This window comes from Bombus terrestris, chromosome 8 (genome assembly GCF_910591885.1).
Source record: "Bombus terrestris chromosome 8, iyBomTerr1.2, whole genome shotgun sequence".
In the NCBI taxonomy this organism is placed as follows: domain Eukaryota; kingdom Metazoa; phylum Arthropoda; class Insecta; order Hymenoptera; family Apidae; genus Bombus; species Bombus terrestris.
In genome coordinates, this window is record NC_063276.1 from 1,415,160 (window position 1) to 1,434,016 (window position 18,857).

General features: G+C 31.6%; 5 protein-coding genes and 1 long non-coding RNA gene across 10 annotated transcripts in view; 1 reads left to right on the top strand and 5 right to left on the bottom strand.

Annotated features, from left to right (window-relative positions):
• The window catches only part of LOC100643575 (microtubule-associated protein futsch), a 35,537-nt gene extending 32,766 nt beyond the window's left edge, over positions 1-2,771 (bottom strand). Inside the window, exons 1-3 of the mRNA XM_048408214.1 lie at positions 2,167-2,771; positions 1,465-1,675; positions 553-792 (exon numbers count right to left, since the gene is read on the bottom strand). Of these exons, the coding sequence (XP_048264171.1) occupies positions 553-790 (238 nt within the window). The 5' untranslated portion in view covers positions 791-792; positions 1,465-1,675; positions 2,167-2,771. The remainder of the gene's footprint in view (positions 1-552; positions 793-1,464; positions 1,676-2,166) is intronic.
• An 882-nt stretch (positions 2,772-3,653) lies between these two features.
• On the bottom strand, positions 3,654-6,965 carry LOC125385560. The gene is made up of 3 exons (XR_007224975.1): positions 5,865-6,965; positions 5,611-5,781; positions 3,654-4,601 (listed from the first exon to the last, which is right to left on the bottom strand). It is a non-coding gene; the product is annotated as an uncharacterized LOC125385560 (long non-coding RNA).
• Positions 6,966-6,968: 3 nt separating this feature from the next.
• Positions 6,969-8,409, top strand: LOC100651999 (heme oxygenase). Its single transcript, XM_003396982.3, has 3 exons — positions 6,969-7,267; positions 7,569-7,767; positions 7,943-8,409. Exons 1-3 carry the CDS (start codon positions 7,165-7,167, stop codon positions 8,382-8,384), a joined length of 744 nt encoding a protein of 247 aa, XP_003397030.1. The 5' UTR covers positions 6,969-7,164; the 3' UTR covers positions 8,385-8,409.
• A 298-nt stretch (positions 8,410-8,707) lies between these two features.
• LOC125385558 (m7GpppN-mRNA hydrolase) lies at positions 8,708-11,142 on the bottom strand. The gene is made up of 5 exons (XM_048408147.1): positions 10,915-11,142; positions 10,157-10,804; positions 9,799-9,937; positions 9,417-9,714; positions 8,708-9,333 (listed from the first exon to the last, which is right to left on the bottom strand). The coding sequence occupies exons 1-5, from the start codon at positions 10,959-10,961 to the stop codon at positions 9,080-9,082; spliced, it is 1,386 nt and encodes a 461-aa protein (XP_048264104.1). The 5' UTR covers positions 10,962-11,142; the 3' UTR covers positions 8,708-9,079.
• Positions 10,915-12,611, bottom strand: Mpk (phosphomevalonate kinase; the record flags this gene model as incomplete). Its single annotated transcript, NM_001280916.1, is given in 5 exon segments — positions 10,915-11,629; positions 11,729-11,878; positions 11,943-12,148; positions 12,251-12,401; positions 12,487-12,611. Coding segments are annotated over 4 exon segments (609 nt in total). The 3' UTR covers positions 10,915-11,507.
• Positions 12,612-13,686: 1,075 nt separating this feature from the next.
• LOC100652121 (calcium-independent phospholipase A2-gamma) lies at positions 13,687-18,709 on the bottom strand. Of its 5 annotated transcripts, XM_048408144.1 has the most exons (10): positions 17,749-17,907; positions 17,191-17,587; positions 16,750-17,116; positions 16,462-16,674; positions 16,138-16,346; positions 15,832-16,030; positions 15,512-15,715; positions 15,177-15,422; positions 13,818-13,872; positions 13,687-13,719 (listed from the first exon to the last, which is right to left on the bottom strand). In XM_048408144.1, exons 1-9 carry the CDS (start codon positions 17,838-17,840, stop codon positions 13,868-13,870), a joined length of 1,932 nt encoding a protein of 643 aa, XP_048264101.1. In that variant the 5' UTR covers positions 17,841-17,907; the 3' UTR covers positions 13,687-13,719; positions 13,818-13,867. The 5 variants fall into 5 exon arrangements, with proteins under 5 accessions (XP_048264101.1, XP_003397031.1, XP_048264100.1 ...); XM_003396983.4 differs by lacking the exons at positions 13,687-13,719; positions 13,818-13,872; positions 17,749-17,907 and adding an exon at positions 18,000-18,709 and having other exon boundaries at positions 15,169-15,422; XM_048408143.1 differs by lacking the exons at positions 13,687-13,719; positions 13,818-13,872 and having other exon boundaries at positions 15,169-15,422; positions 17,749-17,908.
• Between the last annotated feature and the right edge of the window lie 148 nt (positions 18,710-18,857).

Consider the following 18,857-nt stretch of genomic DNA (forward strand, 5'->3'; position numbering starts at 1 on the left):
CGCTTCTTAAAGGTTGACAACCAACAGTTAATGACGTATAGAGGTACCATTCGATTTCCTTACTAACCAACGTCCGCTCAAACTCCGCCTAGCAACAAGGGGGACCTGGATAAAGTTGTTGGGTAAGCTTGTCCGATAAATCGGAAGGAATACGCACAGCGAAGAAGAACCGTTAGCGCCTGGGTTCATGTGCGGAACTAATACCACGAAATATGTATATGAAATCATAATTGTTATCAGAATCTCAACCATACACTTTAAATACTTTAACAACACTCTCTCGTGTATCAACGACATTATGTCCTTTTTATTGATAAAATAATATTCTACATTGACGCTATTCTTATCTAGATTAGAACGAAAATAAAAAGGAAGAAAAAAGAATCTAACGCCGCGGAAGCGTTTAATGGAGCGTATTTCGGTTTTTATTTGTTAACTGATTTTAAAATTGCTATCAGGGATGCATTTAGACGTTATAAATCCTAAAGATAATTTCTCAACGGACATCGTATCACATTACAATGATTATCGCTTTAATCGAGTTGTACTTACCTTTTGCGAGACGATTTAAGATGAGATCTTTATGCTGCGTGGTATGAGGCTCTGGAAGCACAACGAGAAGGTAACAACCACTTAGTGGTGACGGTGGTGGATGCTGTTGTTGAGAGCCTGGTTGCACCGCACTACCGGTCACCGGTATAATCGGAGATACATTCTGTTCAATGTTTGGTGATATTGTAGTCGTTGCCCCTCCCCCTCCGCCCTCTCCAGTAGGATCCGTGGTACTCATTGCTGAAACAGAGACAAATCAACTAAATTAGATAAGAAGGAAGATTATTCTTCGCCATTATTAATTACAATTGCTAGACCCGAATAAAGAATTGTTTTTATCGGTAAATGTCTCTTCGAGGAAAGTTTGTCGATTAAACCCGTTGGTCGGATAAAATCTCCTATCTGTAATTCGTGGTTTATCTACAAACCGATTGGCTGTCGTTTTCGCTAACAGTTGTCAGATATGATGACATCTGATATATGACATCATACTAGAGCTGACCCATACTACTGTTATACTACTTTTACGTTTGGCAGCTATACGATGATTGATGATCGTCGGTTTAACACCATATATATACAATATATATACAAACGTAAAAAGCTTTAAATGAAAAAAGAAAGAAAATGCCAAATTGATCGTTGCCAGGTAACTGCAAGGTTGCAATTTGTCCCTCTTTATATATTCGATTCTTACAATGATTTTACTTCTACCTGTATTCCCAATTATATACAATTGAAACATGAGCATGCTAATAAAAGCGTTTTCGCACAAAGTATGATCACTTTAAAGATTTTGTTCATTTAACAGAAATTATTTCACTACGCGAGAAGAAAGAGAATAAAAATGCGATCGAGATATCCATCGAGATTCGTGCAAACGTGAATGCACATTTTAGAACGAAATCTTACCGAGGCAACAAAATTTCGAAGAGATTTTATGAAAAGGTCACCGCGTCGTCACACCGCAATTTCATGCGGACAGTGTTGGCGTTAAGTATTGCGCAGGATTTGCACGACCCTTTTCCTGAAAAGCGGTAGGGCTATGTCCTATCGCCGAATGCGCAGGATCCGAGCTTCTCCGTACAACATTAGATCATTGATCCAAATTCGGGCTAGCTAACTACAAAACAGGGCATTAAACACCTATTCTTAATGATGAATTTTAATAAAAAGAAATTCTATTTCTTCGAAAAATAGCGAGAATTAAAAGGCTTCGTAAATTCGGAAAATCACGGACTGGACTTAAAACACCGGTGACTAATGATAAAAATGATAACATTTTTCATTTGTCGTTATTGATACATTTCGTAGAAAAAAATAAAGAAAAAATAAAACACCTCGTGTCATGTTGTCATTCCCCGCACAATATACAACACTTTACTCCACGACATTGGTATAAGAGTGTCAACCGGACGAGCGACTATCGGCACTGCAGTCTACCCCTTAGTAACAACCCCTCCCGCAATCCACCTAGCCGGCCGATAAAATCTATACATAGTTCACCAGAATGTTATTAAAAGTTTCGTGAAATTCAAATCTCTACCGTTCTCGTTTATCAACTAATTAACGCTCACGCCGAGAATCTTCTAATAATATGTTTTACCAGCTTACCTCGTTACGTGACACGATTATCCAGTTTTAATTGTTCGATCTTTCGATATATGTACAATCCAGGAACGGTATTCTTTCCACGTAGAAAACAACGTGAATAATATCCGTCAGAGAAGCAATCGAAAACAGTCTGTTATCTTAACAGGCTACTTCTTCGTGCGAACGCTTTAATTTCTCCGTTTCTTTCGTATTCGATGTTGCGTTTAAAGACCGAGAGAGATAGAGAGAGAGAGAAAGAGAGAAAGATAGAAAGAAAGAGATAGAGAAAAGAGAAAGGGAGAGATAGGTTAGCAAAAGAGGGGCAAATGGAGAGCGACAGGAGACCGAGTAGTTCGCGAATACGGTGGCAAAGAGGGTGGCGTGAGAGAACCGTTGTAGGACACAGCGACACTAAACGTAGATCGGAACGAATACGAGATGATGACTGTCCCTTCTTTATCTAGGGACCGGGTTAACAACGATTCCGTCGTTTCCGAGTTTCTTTACTACGAATTCACGAAATGTCTCTTCTCTCTGTCTGTTTCGATCAAACGATATTTCAAACTCGAATTGACTCGGCAGCAACTCTCGCGTTGCGGGCTGCCGGCTCTCTAACAGACTGCGATACCCTTTGCCGCTACCATGCAAAGACACCCCCTCTCCAAGGATCGTTCCGGTATCCCCACTAGCGATGCGCACTGGCTCGGTTGCTTTAGGTTCGCGCAGTTCAGACTGCCCGTAACGTCTAGTCATTCGGTTTTCACCGACATACACACGGACACAACATCTCCACGGCATCGGAAACGTCGCAATGTAGGCCCATTTAGGTGTATAACGGGGACCATGTTATATACATGCACAGACTTTGTATTACATACTCGAATAGCCAGGGGTACGACATCGTACCACTTTAGTTACACGTTTGCACGTGTGCGTGGCCATATGTGTATATCTGTATGTGTGTGACTGACTGACACGACCGGCAAGCCGGCCGGCACGACGTCGGAAAATGCCGGTACCGAGGGAAAGGACTCCAGCACCGGAAAACAGAGAAAACTGGGAAAGTATCACCGAGACTTGGAGGTCAACGTTGGTCATACTCTGCAGTACCGGGTGCGGTTATTTAAGGGAAAATGTTACGTGGTAAAATAATGACTGGCTAAGAAGCACGCGATACATATGTCTGCCATTGCGCCGGCCGGCATGCCGTGGGAAATTAAGGAACCGTTTCTCATTCGTTATTTACGTTCGTGGCAATAATTACGTCGAAACGCTTGTTAAAATGAGTAACGATGATTAGAAGTACGATGAATATTCAGAGTTCGTATTTTATTCTTTAAAATGTTGACATGTATTGAGGTTTTTGAATATATTACTTCCTCAAACTATCAGTGGGAAATTATTGTTACCACGCTTAAGTCTCACGCAACTTTAGGCATAATATTGACCTTTATTCTTGTTAGAAGATATTCAAATTAAACTAGATACTGCATCTGTGAAATTGGCACATCTTCTCCAGCATGTAATTACTATCTATGACTGCAATTTATACTTATTCATTCTCTAAAATAAACATATAATGATGCCAAAATAAGTATAACATGTCACGTCTGATGAGTGGGCCACATACGTAGGTATACTATTTGTCGCACTGCAGGGAGGATCTGTTCCCGTAATTCTTATCGTTTTACTTCATCGTCCATTCTATATCACTAATACCATTCTCTAACTTTTTTCTCGATACTTTTTTCGAACAAAGCATAGGGCTTAAAATAGTTAAAATTCTTTCACTATATATGTACATTTATTTCCATTTTCTAGTAATTTTTTATTGAAGATGAAGTAACAGATTTCCATAGATGAGACAAATAATCGTTTCGATATAAAATGGAAAAATGCTCGATTGAACATTCAGATAAAGCCCCCAAAAATATATTTTTAAAAATAAGAAATATTTTACGAGCAGTTGTGTTATCAATTACGTAATGAAGCCGCTTCAGAGATATATGTGTATGAATGCATATAGCTACAACTGCAGATGTGACCTCTGTTGTTTGGTCAGTTAAATTTATTTGGTTGACAAACTTATAAAAATTCGTAAATTTCCTAATAATTGAAACATGTATAATTATTTGACAATATTTCTAATTTTATTGGTTTGTAGATAAATAATTATTTATATTTATTGTTCGGTAATTTTGAATCTACTAAAACGAGAAAGATCATAAAGAAAAGGAATAATGTAATCAATTAAAATGTTTGTTGATCGCGGGGTCGATATATCGATTCGTTGGCCGTCTTCGATTGCCGCATTGCATCTCACAATCTTCAACCCTGTATCTATGAAATATCGTACCCGATTGATGGTATATTTCTCTTCCAATTTTTTCAAAAACATCAATATTTCATAATTATCTATATCCTTTCTATCTATTCAAATTTGTCTCGTTCTGGTTCTAATTAAGGAATATTTATCTATTAATTTTTTACTATTCTTTTTCTTCGCATTACTGAATATACAACTATAAAAAGTATATTATATACACGCACACATGCACCTATAATACATAAATACAAAATATAACGTGTATATTCCATTTGTAAAAAAAAAATAGTTGCACAATGTGTTATTAAGAAGAATTATATATGATATATTTAGTATTTCAAAGTAATAGTAGAACGTTGTTATTTTCTCTTCTCATTAACTGCCCCTAATTTTCATACTATTTTCACGTCAAAATATAATTTCGAATAAGATTCGAAGGTGATCAGGGTACAAGTCAGAAGTTTTACAGTGCTGGCCATAGTGCGCGGCGCTAGTATTGAGCGGCATCCCTTACTAACCGTGTTGAGAATATCAGAAACCAAAATATAGCATCTCTTCAAGTCGGATACTGTCTCTTGTCGTAATGACGATGCGCTCTACGTTCCGCACTTATTCTACGTCCCACCATGTCAGTGACGTAGGTAAATGCGTTCACACGCGAGACATCGCGACGACACATGTGACGTTTCGACGCGCATGAAACGTAGATACGATTCAATTTACGATATCTACTCTAACGACATAGATATATGTAAATCAATTAAAATTATTTCTCCTTCCACTCTTCAAATCGTTCGTATTTGACAAACATAATATCTAAAAAATTTTTCTAAATGAAAGTGTTTCATGATATATCGGACTACAAATGCAATTTAATCTGAACATATGTATCAAAGAATCAGCAATTTAGTGGGGTAGAATAACGAAAAAGTAAAGAACGTACGTTTGAAAGTACCATCGCGTATTGAGATGCATACGTAAAATTTCTACTCGATTCTACAGTAATTAAAATACTAATTAAAGAGTCCGTGACTAAAAACCTGGCGAAGCGTATTAAACCACTAATCTGCTTCGTTCAGAAACCGTTCAGTAATACGAAGATATATATACATGCGCTTCTGCTTATTAATCGCAGGTACCTTAGCATTTGCATCAGCATCATTATTACATCGTTCGAATTATTTTACACTTGGCATCTTCTACATTACAGTCTGTAACACGGTATATTCAGCAGCTATAACGTCGATGGCCTCCTTTTAAAGATTTCAAATTTTTCTCCTGCGATAAAGCACGTCTACCTCTTGTATCGTCTGCATAAGAAACATTAATAGATTCCTACTTTAACTTCCTACTTCTTGCGTTCTGCTAAAATCGAACAAAAGTGCCAACTTACTGCCATTAAGATATTACGACGCTTTCTTTATACTCTCCGATACAATTATAATTACATTTTTCGTATGCCGATTAAAGATTAACGACTAGTAATTGGCACAATTACATAACTGGCTTCGTTCTCGTTATACAAAAGTGTTGGACGGTTTACAAAAAGTAATTACCATTGTTTAGCAATGTCTGTCAATATTATTTAAAAATATATGAGAAAAATAAGTGATCCCAAAAGCGCAAGTTTAGCCAAGACAGCAGGGCTGGGCGTTCACGAGGCGCCACGACGACGGCGTCTCATCGATCTGACTAGCCGAATACCGCAGCCACTTACAATATACACAGAGCGTATACCAATGCCATAGAAAATCCACGTATCTGCAGAGAAAACTGCCAACTACTGCAAACAGTACGCTTGTGCCATCATAACGTTTTTAATCGTCCACTTGTCTCATTTCCTACTTGACAAATTTATTGTCTTTCATATAGAGATAAGTTACTACTTTTATAAAAACTACACACTAATATTCTCATTCTTCTCCCGTTTTACATTTTCCTTTTCTTTCCATAAATGTTCCGTTTAGCAACACTGAAGCACATAACATATAATAAAAGTGTAAATATTCCAATAATTTATCAGATATACATAATGAACTAGGAGAAAGGCACAAACATGAAAAAACGACTGTAAAATACTGAATACCTGCATTTTATTGAAATAAATTTCTCTTTCATAATCTCCACGATGATGATAATATAATATTATCTGTGCTGAACAGTTAACAAACGAAATAGAGCAAACACAGGAAATTAAAAATTACCAAAGCAAATACAATTAAACGAATTAAACAAAAAGAAAGAAAAACATACATCTCCTCAATCAATTTCAAATGATTTATTACAGAGACAAAAATTAAATATATTGTGCATTTAAAAAATGTCATAAATCTTTTTCATGCTTCCAACGATTGAAAAATATTCTACAGGGACTTAAAATTTTGAACAATCTTTTCTAAGTAATCAATATATCAAATGATTAATAGTTCTATAGCGTTTTCCTCTTGTTTTTCGACGAACACAATGCCATCTTGTGCTTAACCGTAAGTATCAGCTAGTGCAATCATATGATTGTTCACCAGTCGAACCGCTCGTGTATTGTATAAATGTTAGACGTGAAATAGTGTTTTTAATTATTTAATAATATTATAATTGTACAGCGTCTTAAATACGAACGAATTAAGAATAAAACCGCACGATAGATTTGTATCCATTTTCCTGTACCGTGACAAAATCATATAGATCTCACGAAAATGACAAGCAAAGATGAAGAGACATTTTGTAAAAAAATGCAAAAAGCCACTAGAGAAATTCATTCAATTAGTGACGCATTAGTAAATGCAAAATTAGCGTTTGGTAAAGCACAATCCTTTTAATTAACGTATCAGTGAAATTTAAATTTTCATTTTTTCATATAGGTTAATAGAAATGACATATTTCAATATAACATCTATCTAAATTTTTATATTTTCTTTAATTTAATGTTCATATTTGACATATAATATAATATAACAATAAATCCTATATGAATTCTATTAAGCAATGCAATGAATATTTATTCTAAGATCATTGTGCAATAAACCAATGATAGATTACATAAAACTTAAAATCAAATGATATCAAATTAAAAATGACAAATATCATTGATTTTAAATAGGTTTTCTTGAAGATTCTGTATGGGCTGATGGTCTTTTGGTTTTCTATGAAATTTTTCGATATTTGGAACTTGCTACGATCAGGTGCAAACATACAGAAGTAGGATCACTTTTACAGGACGAACTTCGTCGTACCGAGGCGTTTGAACATGATCTTGAATTTTATTTGGGGAAAGAATGGACAAAAAATTACAGTCCTAGGTAAATTCTTTTATACTATATTTATATTTCTACGTACATACGTACTTTCAAAAAAGGTTAATATGTAATTAATTTACTATCGGTCGCCGAAAATATTTAAAGAGATTCGTGAATCATTTACAAAATCGATAGACCCTGGATTTAAAATTTGATGTATATTTAATACCTTTTCCAGGGATAGTGTTACTAAATATTTGAACCATTTAAAAGAAATCGAAAATACGGAACCTATTTTACTGATTGCATACATTTATCATCTGTACATGGGTCTTCTAAGTGGTGGGATAATTTTGCGCAAAAAAAGACAAGTTATGCAAAAAATTTGGCCATTTAAAGGATCTCGAACGATTGTTAATAATATTACAGATTTTGGAAACAGTAATATTTATGAACTTAAACGTAATATGCGCGATACTATGAACAATATCGCAGAAACGTTGGACGAAGATACAAAAAATAAACTTATTGAAGAAAGTAAAACTGTGTTTGCATTAAATAATGAGATTATAAGAAGTATAGAAGGTACAAGCACTGTCCTTATGAAAAAAACGATGTATTTTGTTATCCCTATTATGATATTTCTTTTAGCCTTTTTTATATCTTTGAAAAAAGTATGATAAATATATATCCGTTTTAAACGTAGATTTTATTTTATTTATATAAGAATAGCTTTTAAGTTTGATTTAGATATATCTCTTATTAAACATGCGTTCAACACATGTACATATAAATACTCAACTATGGTGAAACAATCTAGTTATAAAATAAAAGAAATTAAATACCCTCTGTTGATCTTTCAGAGATCATTTCATAATTTACTCATTTAAATTAAAGCGAAATATACAAGATATTTTCTTACATAAAAAATAAGTACCTATCAAGTGAAAGTAAACACATGTATATGTATATTATTTCGTTGATTTCATCACATATCTAAGCGTATTTTTATCGTACTTTTATTTAATATTCTGTTGCATTTCATTATAGTAGTAGGTTGGATATATAATAACAAACAAATATAATAACAAAAAAGTACTTAAATATCTAATAATTAAAAACTAGTGATGTATATACCTTGTACTCTGTTATAATATCTGACGAAATCGTTTGAACACCAAAACTAATATGCTGAGAAACATTTGTGATCTCAAACAAATGTTTAAAATCATATTTAATTATAAATCTTTGTACACTTTATCATCATTTAAACTTATATAAATATTCTAAAAATGTATGCACAAAAAATGTACAACCATCGCGATATAACCCTGCTGAGTATGACTATGTCTTCTAAAACCATTTTAAAATAATTTTATAAACAATCAAGTATTGCTTGTTTGTCAAATTTAAAGTTTGCCCAAGTCATTGAATAATATTCCATAGAATGGTTTTGGGCTTTCACGTGATCTATTGGGAAGAAACGCGATGCACTGTTGTTCATTAGCACAAACGGAGAAGGTATAGTTTTTAAATCTGCTTGCAATTTAATTGCTGCTTTGCCAAATAATAAAGATTTCAAATTTCCATCGGGAAATTCTGCATTCCGAAATTCTCTGGATATTTGATCTGTAAATCAATAAAATTCTTCATTATATTACACAATCTCTTAAGCTTACAACTAGCGCCAATTACAATATTAAGCACCAAACCTTTCGGTTCCATAGTTAGAACTTTAGCTTGAGCTTTGTAACTAAATTCGTTGCATTTTACAGACTGGATAGCTGGATCCATTAAAAATGAATATGATTGTTGATTTTGTGGACTATCGGTTAATTGTTTGGCGAGTATGGCTGACGTTTCATCTTCATTCTGATCCCCGAATAGATTACGTTTGATCGCTGCTTTGGGCATAACGTTTTTACAATCATGTGTGCTACGTCGATTCCTTGCTGGTGAAGTATTACATTGTCGAAAGTTTTTAACGTCTTTGAAGCTCGGGATATCGTTCTAGAAATAATTTACAGTTACATTAAAATTATTTTCAAAGACATTAACAGAAATAGGCGATTAAGCAACAGATAATTCAATTACCTGAACAGAATGAGGAAGTAATTGCCGTTTATTCTTTGGAACAGTGTCAACATCACCCAGAGATTTGTGTCTGTGTCTTCGTATAGTGTTTGCATTTTTCTCACGTAAATGTTTCTCTTGTATCCAACGTCTCATTCTCCTATTTGAAAATTATAATAACAAAATAGAAGTTTTGAAGCACATCTTCATTTTATTATTTATTCTTTATTCTTTTCTAACATCTAAACTAATTGCTTTTTTAACAATATTGTATATATGAACAAGGACATGACATCATGATATAAAGGATAATAGATAATAATGTATACATCATGTCAAAATAACTTTTATCTTTTAGGCTTTCGAAATAATTTATTACCTTACAAAAGGTATAACCATGAAAAATGCATTTGGACCAACTCCTGTTTTTACTTTTGGGGTCATGTCTTTCTTGTTATTAGGTAAATCAGCGAGAGAGAACCATTCTACATTTTTTATTTCTTTCCTTGTTTTTGGTTGAAATTTCGTATCTTTTTGTACACCGCATATTATGTACAATCTTACCAATTGCTCATTTATTACCGATTCAATGTATTCATTTTCATCTATTAAATTTGAAATATCAAAACCAGTTTCTTCCAAAACTTCTCGAACAGCACAACGAGATGGATCTTCATCCTCATTAACTTTGCCTTTAGGAAAACTCCAACTACTTTTTGCCCAATAACTTTGAACAAGTAACACTTTAGTTAAATCTTCGTTCAATACAATCGCTCCAAAGGTTGGAACATTTTGTTTATAATCACGCCATTGTTCAAGAATACTATCTATGTTAGCTACATGAGGTTTTAGAAACGGTATATGAAAAAAAATGTGCGTGGCAAATTCTCTCATGCTACATGGTCTCAACTTTGGATTTTCATCTGTACAATAAAAATCCAAATAAAACCAATGAGCTAGTTCGATTTGAAAACATATTCGAACTAAATCTTTCCTCTCTTCTTCAGGTACGTTGATAATAAATCGACTGAAAATATCAAAATCCCAAAATACTTTCAATACAGGATGAAACAATGTGAACGGAATTAAATAATGGTATGAAAAAATGTTTTTTGTGAATTAAGTGTAAAAATTAACCTGCTTAAATCGTCGAGTATGTCGGATGGTACTGAATGATCCACCATTTCAGGAATTAATCATACAAAAGGAAATTTCAATATTCTCTTTTATAATAAAACTTTGTAATTGCAAAGTACACACACAGTCATCGTATATAATCACACTTCAAACGTTAACATAAACTACCCCAATCGAGTTCAATTATACTTTATGACATTCCATTCTCTTTTTCAATTGATTCGCTCTATAATGCCATCTAACCTTCTTTCTGAGCACTTGTATACCACTGTCGTATAAAAACATGTTTACAAAATTACACGAACGTGATCCGCAAAATTTGAGAATCAAATATATAATATTTAGCAAGTCTAATGATAAATAATATTTCGAATATCCATTCGTAACAACATTTATTTAATTACAATTTAATTTTCAAATCCGTTTAAGAATAAAATTAATTTGTATTGCTCTTTTATTTTTTATAAATCACTCAAAAAGATTCATTTTTTACAAGTGTATATATATACATACATATAAATGTATGTGTGTGTGTGTATGTGTGTGTACGTGTGTGTACATAATGTTAATTTATACATTTGTGATATGGTTCACTAATTAATTAGTTTTAATATTTGCTCTAATATATATTCTATGCTCTCATTATTATTTATCACTTTCAAATCCCATATATCTACATCATCCAAATTACATTCAGTTTCTGAATCATCAATACCTGTAATGTATATTTTATAATTAATAATGTAAGTACATGTAAATATAATCATAATCAAACTTCCATTGTTTCATTCAACAATTAATTTCTGTTATCTACCTGGAATAAACATCCAGCCACGTTTGTTTCTGATTGAATCATCTGATTCAATGCGAATTATTTTACATATATTTTTAAAATTTTCCATAAACCATTGTATATCAGTTTTTCTTCTTGTATCACTTACTATCCATATAGGTTTGCTATATGCTAAAACAAATTGGTATATGATATTATATAAAATATTAAGTTTTAATATAAAATCATTTCGTACCGTTATACATCTCTAGAGCTGCACGACAAAAATAGCCATAATCTTTGTTCCTGATGTTTTCTCCCCATTTCGCCATTTCAAGGCGATAATTTTCTTTGTATTTTCCATCTCCTAAAAGCTGATCGATATCCAGATCAAGAGATTTAGCCCAGTGAAACTTAATTGGTCCAGACAGTCTTATAATTTCACTCTTATCACGTCCAATTCTATTAACAAATAGATCATACAACATGTTAAATTAACATATTATTATTATCATCACAATCATATTGCCCTCAGTTATTTTATTATGATTAGAAGCTAATCACCTTTCATGCAAAGCATTTGTAATATAATCTTTCCCAGATTTTCTTTTACCACTGAATAATAAAATTATTTGTGGTTTGAATGTTTCTTTATGGCCTATTTCACGATCATCGGGAATATTATCAGTCGCCATATTGGATTCGCACTACTTCACTTAAGTATAAATTTGAATATTAAAAGATCGCATAATTGTTCGTTCAAAATATCAAAATTTATTACTTTATATAAATAAACTTACATATATTTATTACAAATGCACAATGCTTATTGACACAACAAATATGTTTCTGATTTCTTCTATTAAACGCCCAAATACTTCTAACTTCTAATACGAAATGAGAAATTAACATACTTATAGATAAACTTAATTAAATTCTAGAAAATATGAAACAAATTCAAAGTGCAAATCCGAAAAAAAAAGAACAGTAGCAAAAAATCTTGGAATGTAAAAGGTTAAATTCAAATGAACATTTTCAAAAAGGTGTAATCTCTATGAGTATAATGCTCGCTTGAGTTATATAAAAAAACAGTGGGGAACTTATTATTAATGGAATGTATTAATTGAAGAGCTTGGGAGGTTGACTGATGGAATCGCTGTGTTCTTTAAGCTTTAAATGACGCACGCAACTATCTAGAATTTAGGAGAAAAAATTTAAGTAAATTTCCCATACTTTCTTAAAATCATTTATTTGAGAAAATTTCGTAAATTTGTATAACTACTTAAATAATTATATGACTCTAATTATACTGATGAATTTAAAGGTATTAAAATAAATTTAAGAACACTCGTTTCTCACGATGTGTCTATTTAGACATCGATAATCATATAGACACGGATACTCAACCTACTTTCAATAGTGTAATTTTTCGTTACTGATTGATGTATTAAACTTCCCAGTTTCTTAATATTACAGATCCTGCTAAATAGCATGTAGCCCTTAAAAAACTGTAACTTTCTTTTGATTACTGACAAGTTTTTTCATACAATAATAAATAAGGCAGATATTCATTTGCTAGATCAATCTGTATATTAGTTACGAGTCAGGGAATTATAAAATATGTTTGATAGTTTTTAAATATTTTTATTACAATAAAATCATATATATACAGGAAAGTTATTTTTTAGCTTCACGAAGAGCCTTACGTTTCTCTGCCCTCTTCAATTGTTCTTTGGGTTTTAAATTGTGCTTCTTCGCAAAGCGTTGGTTTCTCAAGAATTTCAAATCCATCTAAAAAAATGTCAAATCTCATGAAGTCATATTTTGATTAATATAAACGATGTTACCGATAAAACAAATCTTAAAATCACAAGAGAAATTTCTTGATAACATAGCAAGCAATTAGAGATTGTTTATGATTAAAAAAGAAAAAAACTATTATTATTATTTAATAAATTTAAATCTTACACCAAGCGTAGATTCATGCCTGTAACGTTTTGGCTTTTTGATACCATTACGATGAGCTTTACGATCTACAAACCAGAAAGAACCAAGTAATGTTACGTTTCGTATATTACATTTTAAAATAAATGAATTTCACTTTTCATGCTTCATAATTATTTATACTTACTTTGATTATGATTGGTATGATTCTTGGACTTTGCCATTTTTCTCTGTTAATCAATCTATAAAAATAATAGCTTTAATCAGTTATAACATAAAATGTCATAAACAACTTTTGAGGTTAAGAGTTTCTTTGAAAATAGGATTATATTTTGTCATGAATTGGGAAAAAAGATTATGAGAAATTAATACAAAGTATTTTTACTTAATTGTAAAAAATAATATAATAACATAGTTATGTCATTTACATAGAAGATGATTTAGATATAATAAATTTATAACAAACCTACGGGAGTTCTTCCACGCGTGCTCGAAAGCGGAAGTTTAAAGTGAAAAGAGACAGACTCGTAGTATGAGAACGACACTAGCGCCAAATATACATATTTCTTCTGCGCTATTTCTTTTTCTTCTTTCTTTAAAGTTCGATTTAATAACATATGGTCTTTAAAAACGGTAAGTAAGAAACGTAATAATATTAAATACATTTAGTTATTTTAATATCTTTACAATACATAATATTTTTTTAATGAAGTTGACAATGGCTTAGTTAAAGCAGAATTGTAATACTTTAAAGTGTTCTTTGAAACAAGTAACATTTAAACACTATAGAACATTTTATACGCATGATCATTTTCTATTTTATACAAATATATTTTCATATTAATATATTCACTACTTATGTGAAAAAACACAGACTAATATTAGGACTAGCGACAGAGCGGTTAATAACATTTTATATTATATATCACTTTGTTATTTCATGAGTTATTTAATGCCTCAATTCTCTAAACAAGCACACGTATGCTAAAATATATGTATACTAAATATTAAAATAATGTTATCATTTATGAAAGACAATATTAAAATAAAAAAGTCACTGGTGTATTTATATATAGTTACACTAAGTACAATAGTAAACAATCCTACTAAAATAAATATTATATATTTATTTATGATGCTTTGTACTTTGTCATTTAACGACCATCTTTCATTGATGCATGTGAATATATGTGCATACGCCTAAGAGGTCACAAGTATGTACATGTTCATTGATATGTTAAATAAATCGTTACTTTTTACACAAAATTATTTTCAATATAATATTTACAAAAACAAACATAAATAAATGTAATATATTTGTTTCGTCATGCTAACGCTTTAAATAAATATTAAGATCAATAACAATTACATCACATATCTAGTTACTGGTTTGTTTCAAACAAACTTTTCTCATAAAATATAGATACGCTGCAAGTCTGTAAGTCTGATTAATACAAAATTCGTACTTAGTATTTATGTAACATATACATATTTTTATAAGTTATGAAATGCTTGAATAAATTATGAGATAAAATAATTCATAGACCTGAAACTTTTCTTTGTAATGTAATCCAATCCATGATTTTTTGTTGGAGTTTTCTCTTCTGTAATAAAACTTCAGCAGCTTTTTGAAACTTTTCTTCATTTCTACGTATATACATTCTTGCATCTTGTTCTAGTTGATTGATTTTCTCAGGACGTATTTCTACCATCGACAACATCTCCGTTAAATATGGATTGAAACGGAAGTAAACGTCTTCAGGCAGCAGATCGTTCAACATAATATGCACAGCTACATGGTATATTGTTATTGACGTTTAAGTATATGTTCAATACAAATAGTGAACTAAATATTTCAGAAGTTATTATGCAAATTAATACCTTCGGTATCTGTCGCGCTATCCAAAATTTTATAAAACTTGTCTTTCCAACTTGAAATCGCTATTTCTGTCGTTTTGCTGTTGTCATAAATTTGATTTGGCGTGCGACCAGTTCCAAATGAAACCACACAATGAATTGGATTATTTGGCCATAATTCTTTAGCTTCATGTAATGCAACTGCACATGGATTGTTTACCAGTATACCTGCATAAAATTAGAGTATTTGAACACTTCAATGTCAGTCTTGTTTTATATGGTTAGGGTTAGGGTTTGGGTTAGGTTTGAAATATTCAATGATTATGAAATACATTGATATGTACCTCCATCCTGATGAAGGTATCCACCACATTTAAATTCTTCAAAATAACTAGGCGCTGCTGCAGATGCTCTAATAGCTTCCCACAATTTATGTTTATGAGATCCTAGATATAAACTTTCGACCCTATGAGGTAAAGTATAATTTCTAAATACATAGGCCATTACACGTTCTTGGTTTACAACAGCAGATATAGCTGAAAACTAAAAAAGAATAGCTATTGTATCATAGGTGGAAGATTTTTTACTTTCAACAATTCTCAATAAAATAATGCAATATTTTGTTTATAAGTAAGAAATAACACACATACTTTTGGAGCAGCAGGATCATGAACTGTTTTTATAAGAACTTTGTCTCCTATATTCTCTTGCAGTAATTTTTCCCAGAGTGCTGTATCATAATATCCATGGCTCCATACCAAATTACTCGTACCTTTTATTGCACTTTGAGTAAACACTTTAGTACTTAGTTCCTTGTATAATTCAGATATTTGAAACAATGATTTTCGTTTATGTCCACCTGTAGAAAATATTATTAATAAACTATATGTAAAATGACAAATGGTAAATAATATTAAATTTAAAAAATAAATGTTGGTGATTATTGTAATCAAACAAGCATACTATATACATACCTAAAGCAGCAGCAAGAATAGCTCCTGTACTCACACCACATATGTAATCGAACAGTTCATGAGTTTTCTTGCCTGTCAATTGCTCAAGTTTTTTTAACATTTCTATAACTAATACTCCACGCACACCCCCACCATCAATGGAAAGAATTCTAATACCTCTGCCAGGCAATGGTTCGGTATAACCCAATACTGCTAGCGCTTCTCTAATAGATGCTGTGAAGTTTAAAAGCATTCAGAACACTCTTCCTCATACAGTTAACAAGATAATGTCTTTAAATCATTGTATACCTTTTGTTTGTTCATCTTTAACCTTTTGTCTAGTTTTAAGCAATACTCTTATTGCCCCTCCTTTAATCGCATAATGTCTAGCTTCTGGATATTGATCAATGTGTGCTAATAAATCTTCGATCCTTCTCCAACGTGAAGCAGTTGATTCAGCAGTTATTATAGTATTCAAGACATGACTTGTTCTAGATGCAATACTGTGTTTTGGTATATTTTTATGAATATTTACTTTCCACTTTGGTGGTACAACTAATCTGGCTGTTTTACTTTGTACAGAATTAGATATCAATGCACCAAGAAACTCAGAAATAATTTCTGATACTGCTTTGTTTTGAAGTTTACTCTCATGTACATTATCTTCGTGAATTTGCTAAAAGAATTGTTGAATATAAGGAAAATTAGATCTTTGAGTATGTCGCATATTATCCAAAATATATTACTTACCTTTTTACATTGAACAAGGCTGGTAGTTAATGTCTCTTCTTTTGGAGCATTCAATATTACCTTTTCTTTTTCTATTTTACTATTGTAGCCTTGTTTTGTACCTAAATCTTTATTATCATTCATATGTTTTGAAAATTCAAGTGCTGACAACTTCTTCAAAGTATTTATTTGTGAATATGTTACTCTTTGTAGAAAATCTAACCAATATTTGGAGAAGATAATTTGTAAATTTTTATCATAACCAGCTTTGTTTAAATAATCTTTCAATTGCGATAAAAGCTTCGAGTGATTCTGCATGGACATCTTCATTTTCCACAAAGTATTTAAACGATTTAATAATTTATTTTTATTAACACTTCCACTATAACCTTTATCCGTAGCACTATCTGTCAACTGTCTGTAAGTACAAAGAATAAACATTTATATATTTGTCACGAGAGCAAATTAATGATATAAATAATTAATAAATAAAATAAGTAAGTATAATTATAAATAAGTAATTAATCAACATGTTTTCATGTTACGTATGATTATTCATAAAATGGTAAAAATAATTAACTTTTGTAAGTCGTACATACTACAAGACATGCAAAATGATTTAGTAATTGCTTAAATGATGACGATGACGAATTTTCACGAAGCAAACTCATTGGACAAATGTAACTATTATTAATTTAACTTTATACATTAAAGCACAAACATAAGCGCATGTGCGTCATGTTATATAAATAACAAAATGGTACAATTAAGACTACGAAAGAATCTAGAAGGATAATTTTTTAATTACAACTTAACGTTCCACAGTTTACCTTGATAAAAGGAGAAACCTTTGATAATATTTCACACTGTGATAATATTTTATAACATTTCGTGTCATTCTTGATTTGTTTCTTAACAACTGCTTTCAGTAAAAACTGCTGATATCGATTTCCTTTTCTGCAATAGTTTTAACTAATGTCACTTTATTATCACGAGTTCATTTACCGAATCATCTTGAAATACTGAATAGACAACAGCTGATTCCACTTATATAAAGAACTGCTGACGCAGTTAGAGGGGCTCGTTTTGTAAATAATATGGCCCGATACTAGCCCACCAATAAAATTTGTCGATAACCATGTACCAACTTGATTGTCCAATATCAATGCACGAACGAGGATAAGTGTCACATGTTACCAATATCGTTTACATCTTTGTTTACGATCTTTGCACGTAAACGTCAGTGTTTATGTTACAGGTCTGGGTAATTGTACGCGAAATGCATTCCGCAATGAATTGAAGAAAACAGCGATGAATGAAAACAAATGCATTTAGACACTGTGTTTTTGTTTATCATCGGTGATTTATAAAGTTTATTCAACTTCTATGCTTTATTATTCTTCAAATTCCCAGCAAAATTCGTTAATGAATTGTTTATTAACTTTTCTTTTCAACTAACTATTTAAGCAGTAACATAATATCGCAACTAGGAAATACAACTATTTTAAATCGTACGATACTAGCGCTCTTATGATGGAATGATAGAATTAAATTAAAAATTTGAATTCGTCAACTCTAAAACAATGTATATTTTTAGAATGTTTTCGTTTATTACTTGGTAAAAACTGTGCTGAAACGTCCAAAGAATATCTTTTTATCTCGATGTAAAGATAGTAAGAAGCGAGCAA

Coding starts and splice junctions, on each gene's coding strand:
- LOC100652121 (XM_048408143.1), bottom strand. CDS start 17,840: ATGAGTTTGCTTCGTGAAAATTCGTCATCGTCATCATTTAAGCAATTA. Junction 17,117..17,190: donor GCCTTGTTCAATGTAAAAAG/GTAAGTAATATA, acceptor CAATTCTTTTAG/CAAATTCACGAAGATAATGT. Junction 16,347..16,461: donor TATTCTTGCTGCTGCTTTAG/GTATGTATATAG, acceptor TATTTTCTACAG/GTGGACATAAACGAAAATCA.
- LOC100651999 (XM_003396982.3), top strand. CDS start 7,165: ATGACAAGCAAAGATGAAGAGACATTTTGTAAAAAAATGCAAAAAGCC. Junction 7,268..7,568: donor AAATGCAAAATTAGCGTTTG/GTAAAGCACAAT, acceptor GATTTTAAATAG/GTTTTCTTGAAGATTCTGTA. Junction 7,768..7,942: donor ACAAAAAATTACAGTCCTAG/GTAAATTCTTTT, acceptor TACCTTTTCCAG/GGATAGTGTTACTAAATATT.
- LOC125385558 (XM_048408147.1), bottom strand. CDS start 10,961: ATGGTGGATCATTCAGTACCATCCGACATACTCGACGATTTAAGCAG. Junction 9,715..9,798: donor TACTTCCTCATTCTGTTCAG/GTAATTGAATTA, acceptor AATTATTTCTAG/AACGATATCCCGAGCTTCAA. Junction 9,334..9,416: donor TCTAACTATGGAACCGAAAG/GTTTGGTGCTTA, acceptor ATTGATTTACAG/ATCAAATATCCAGAGAATTT.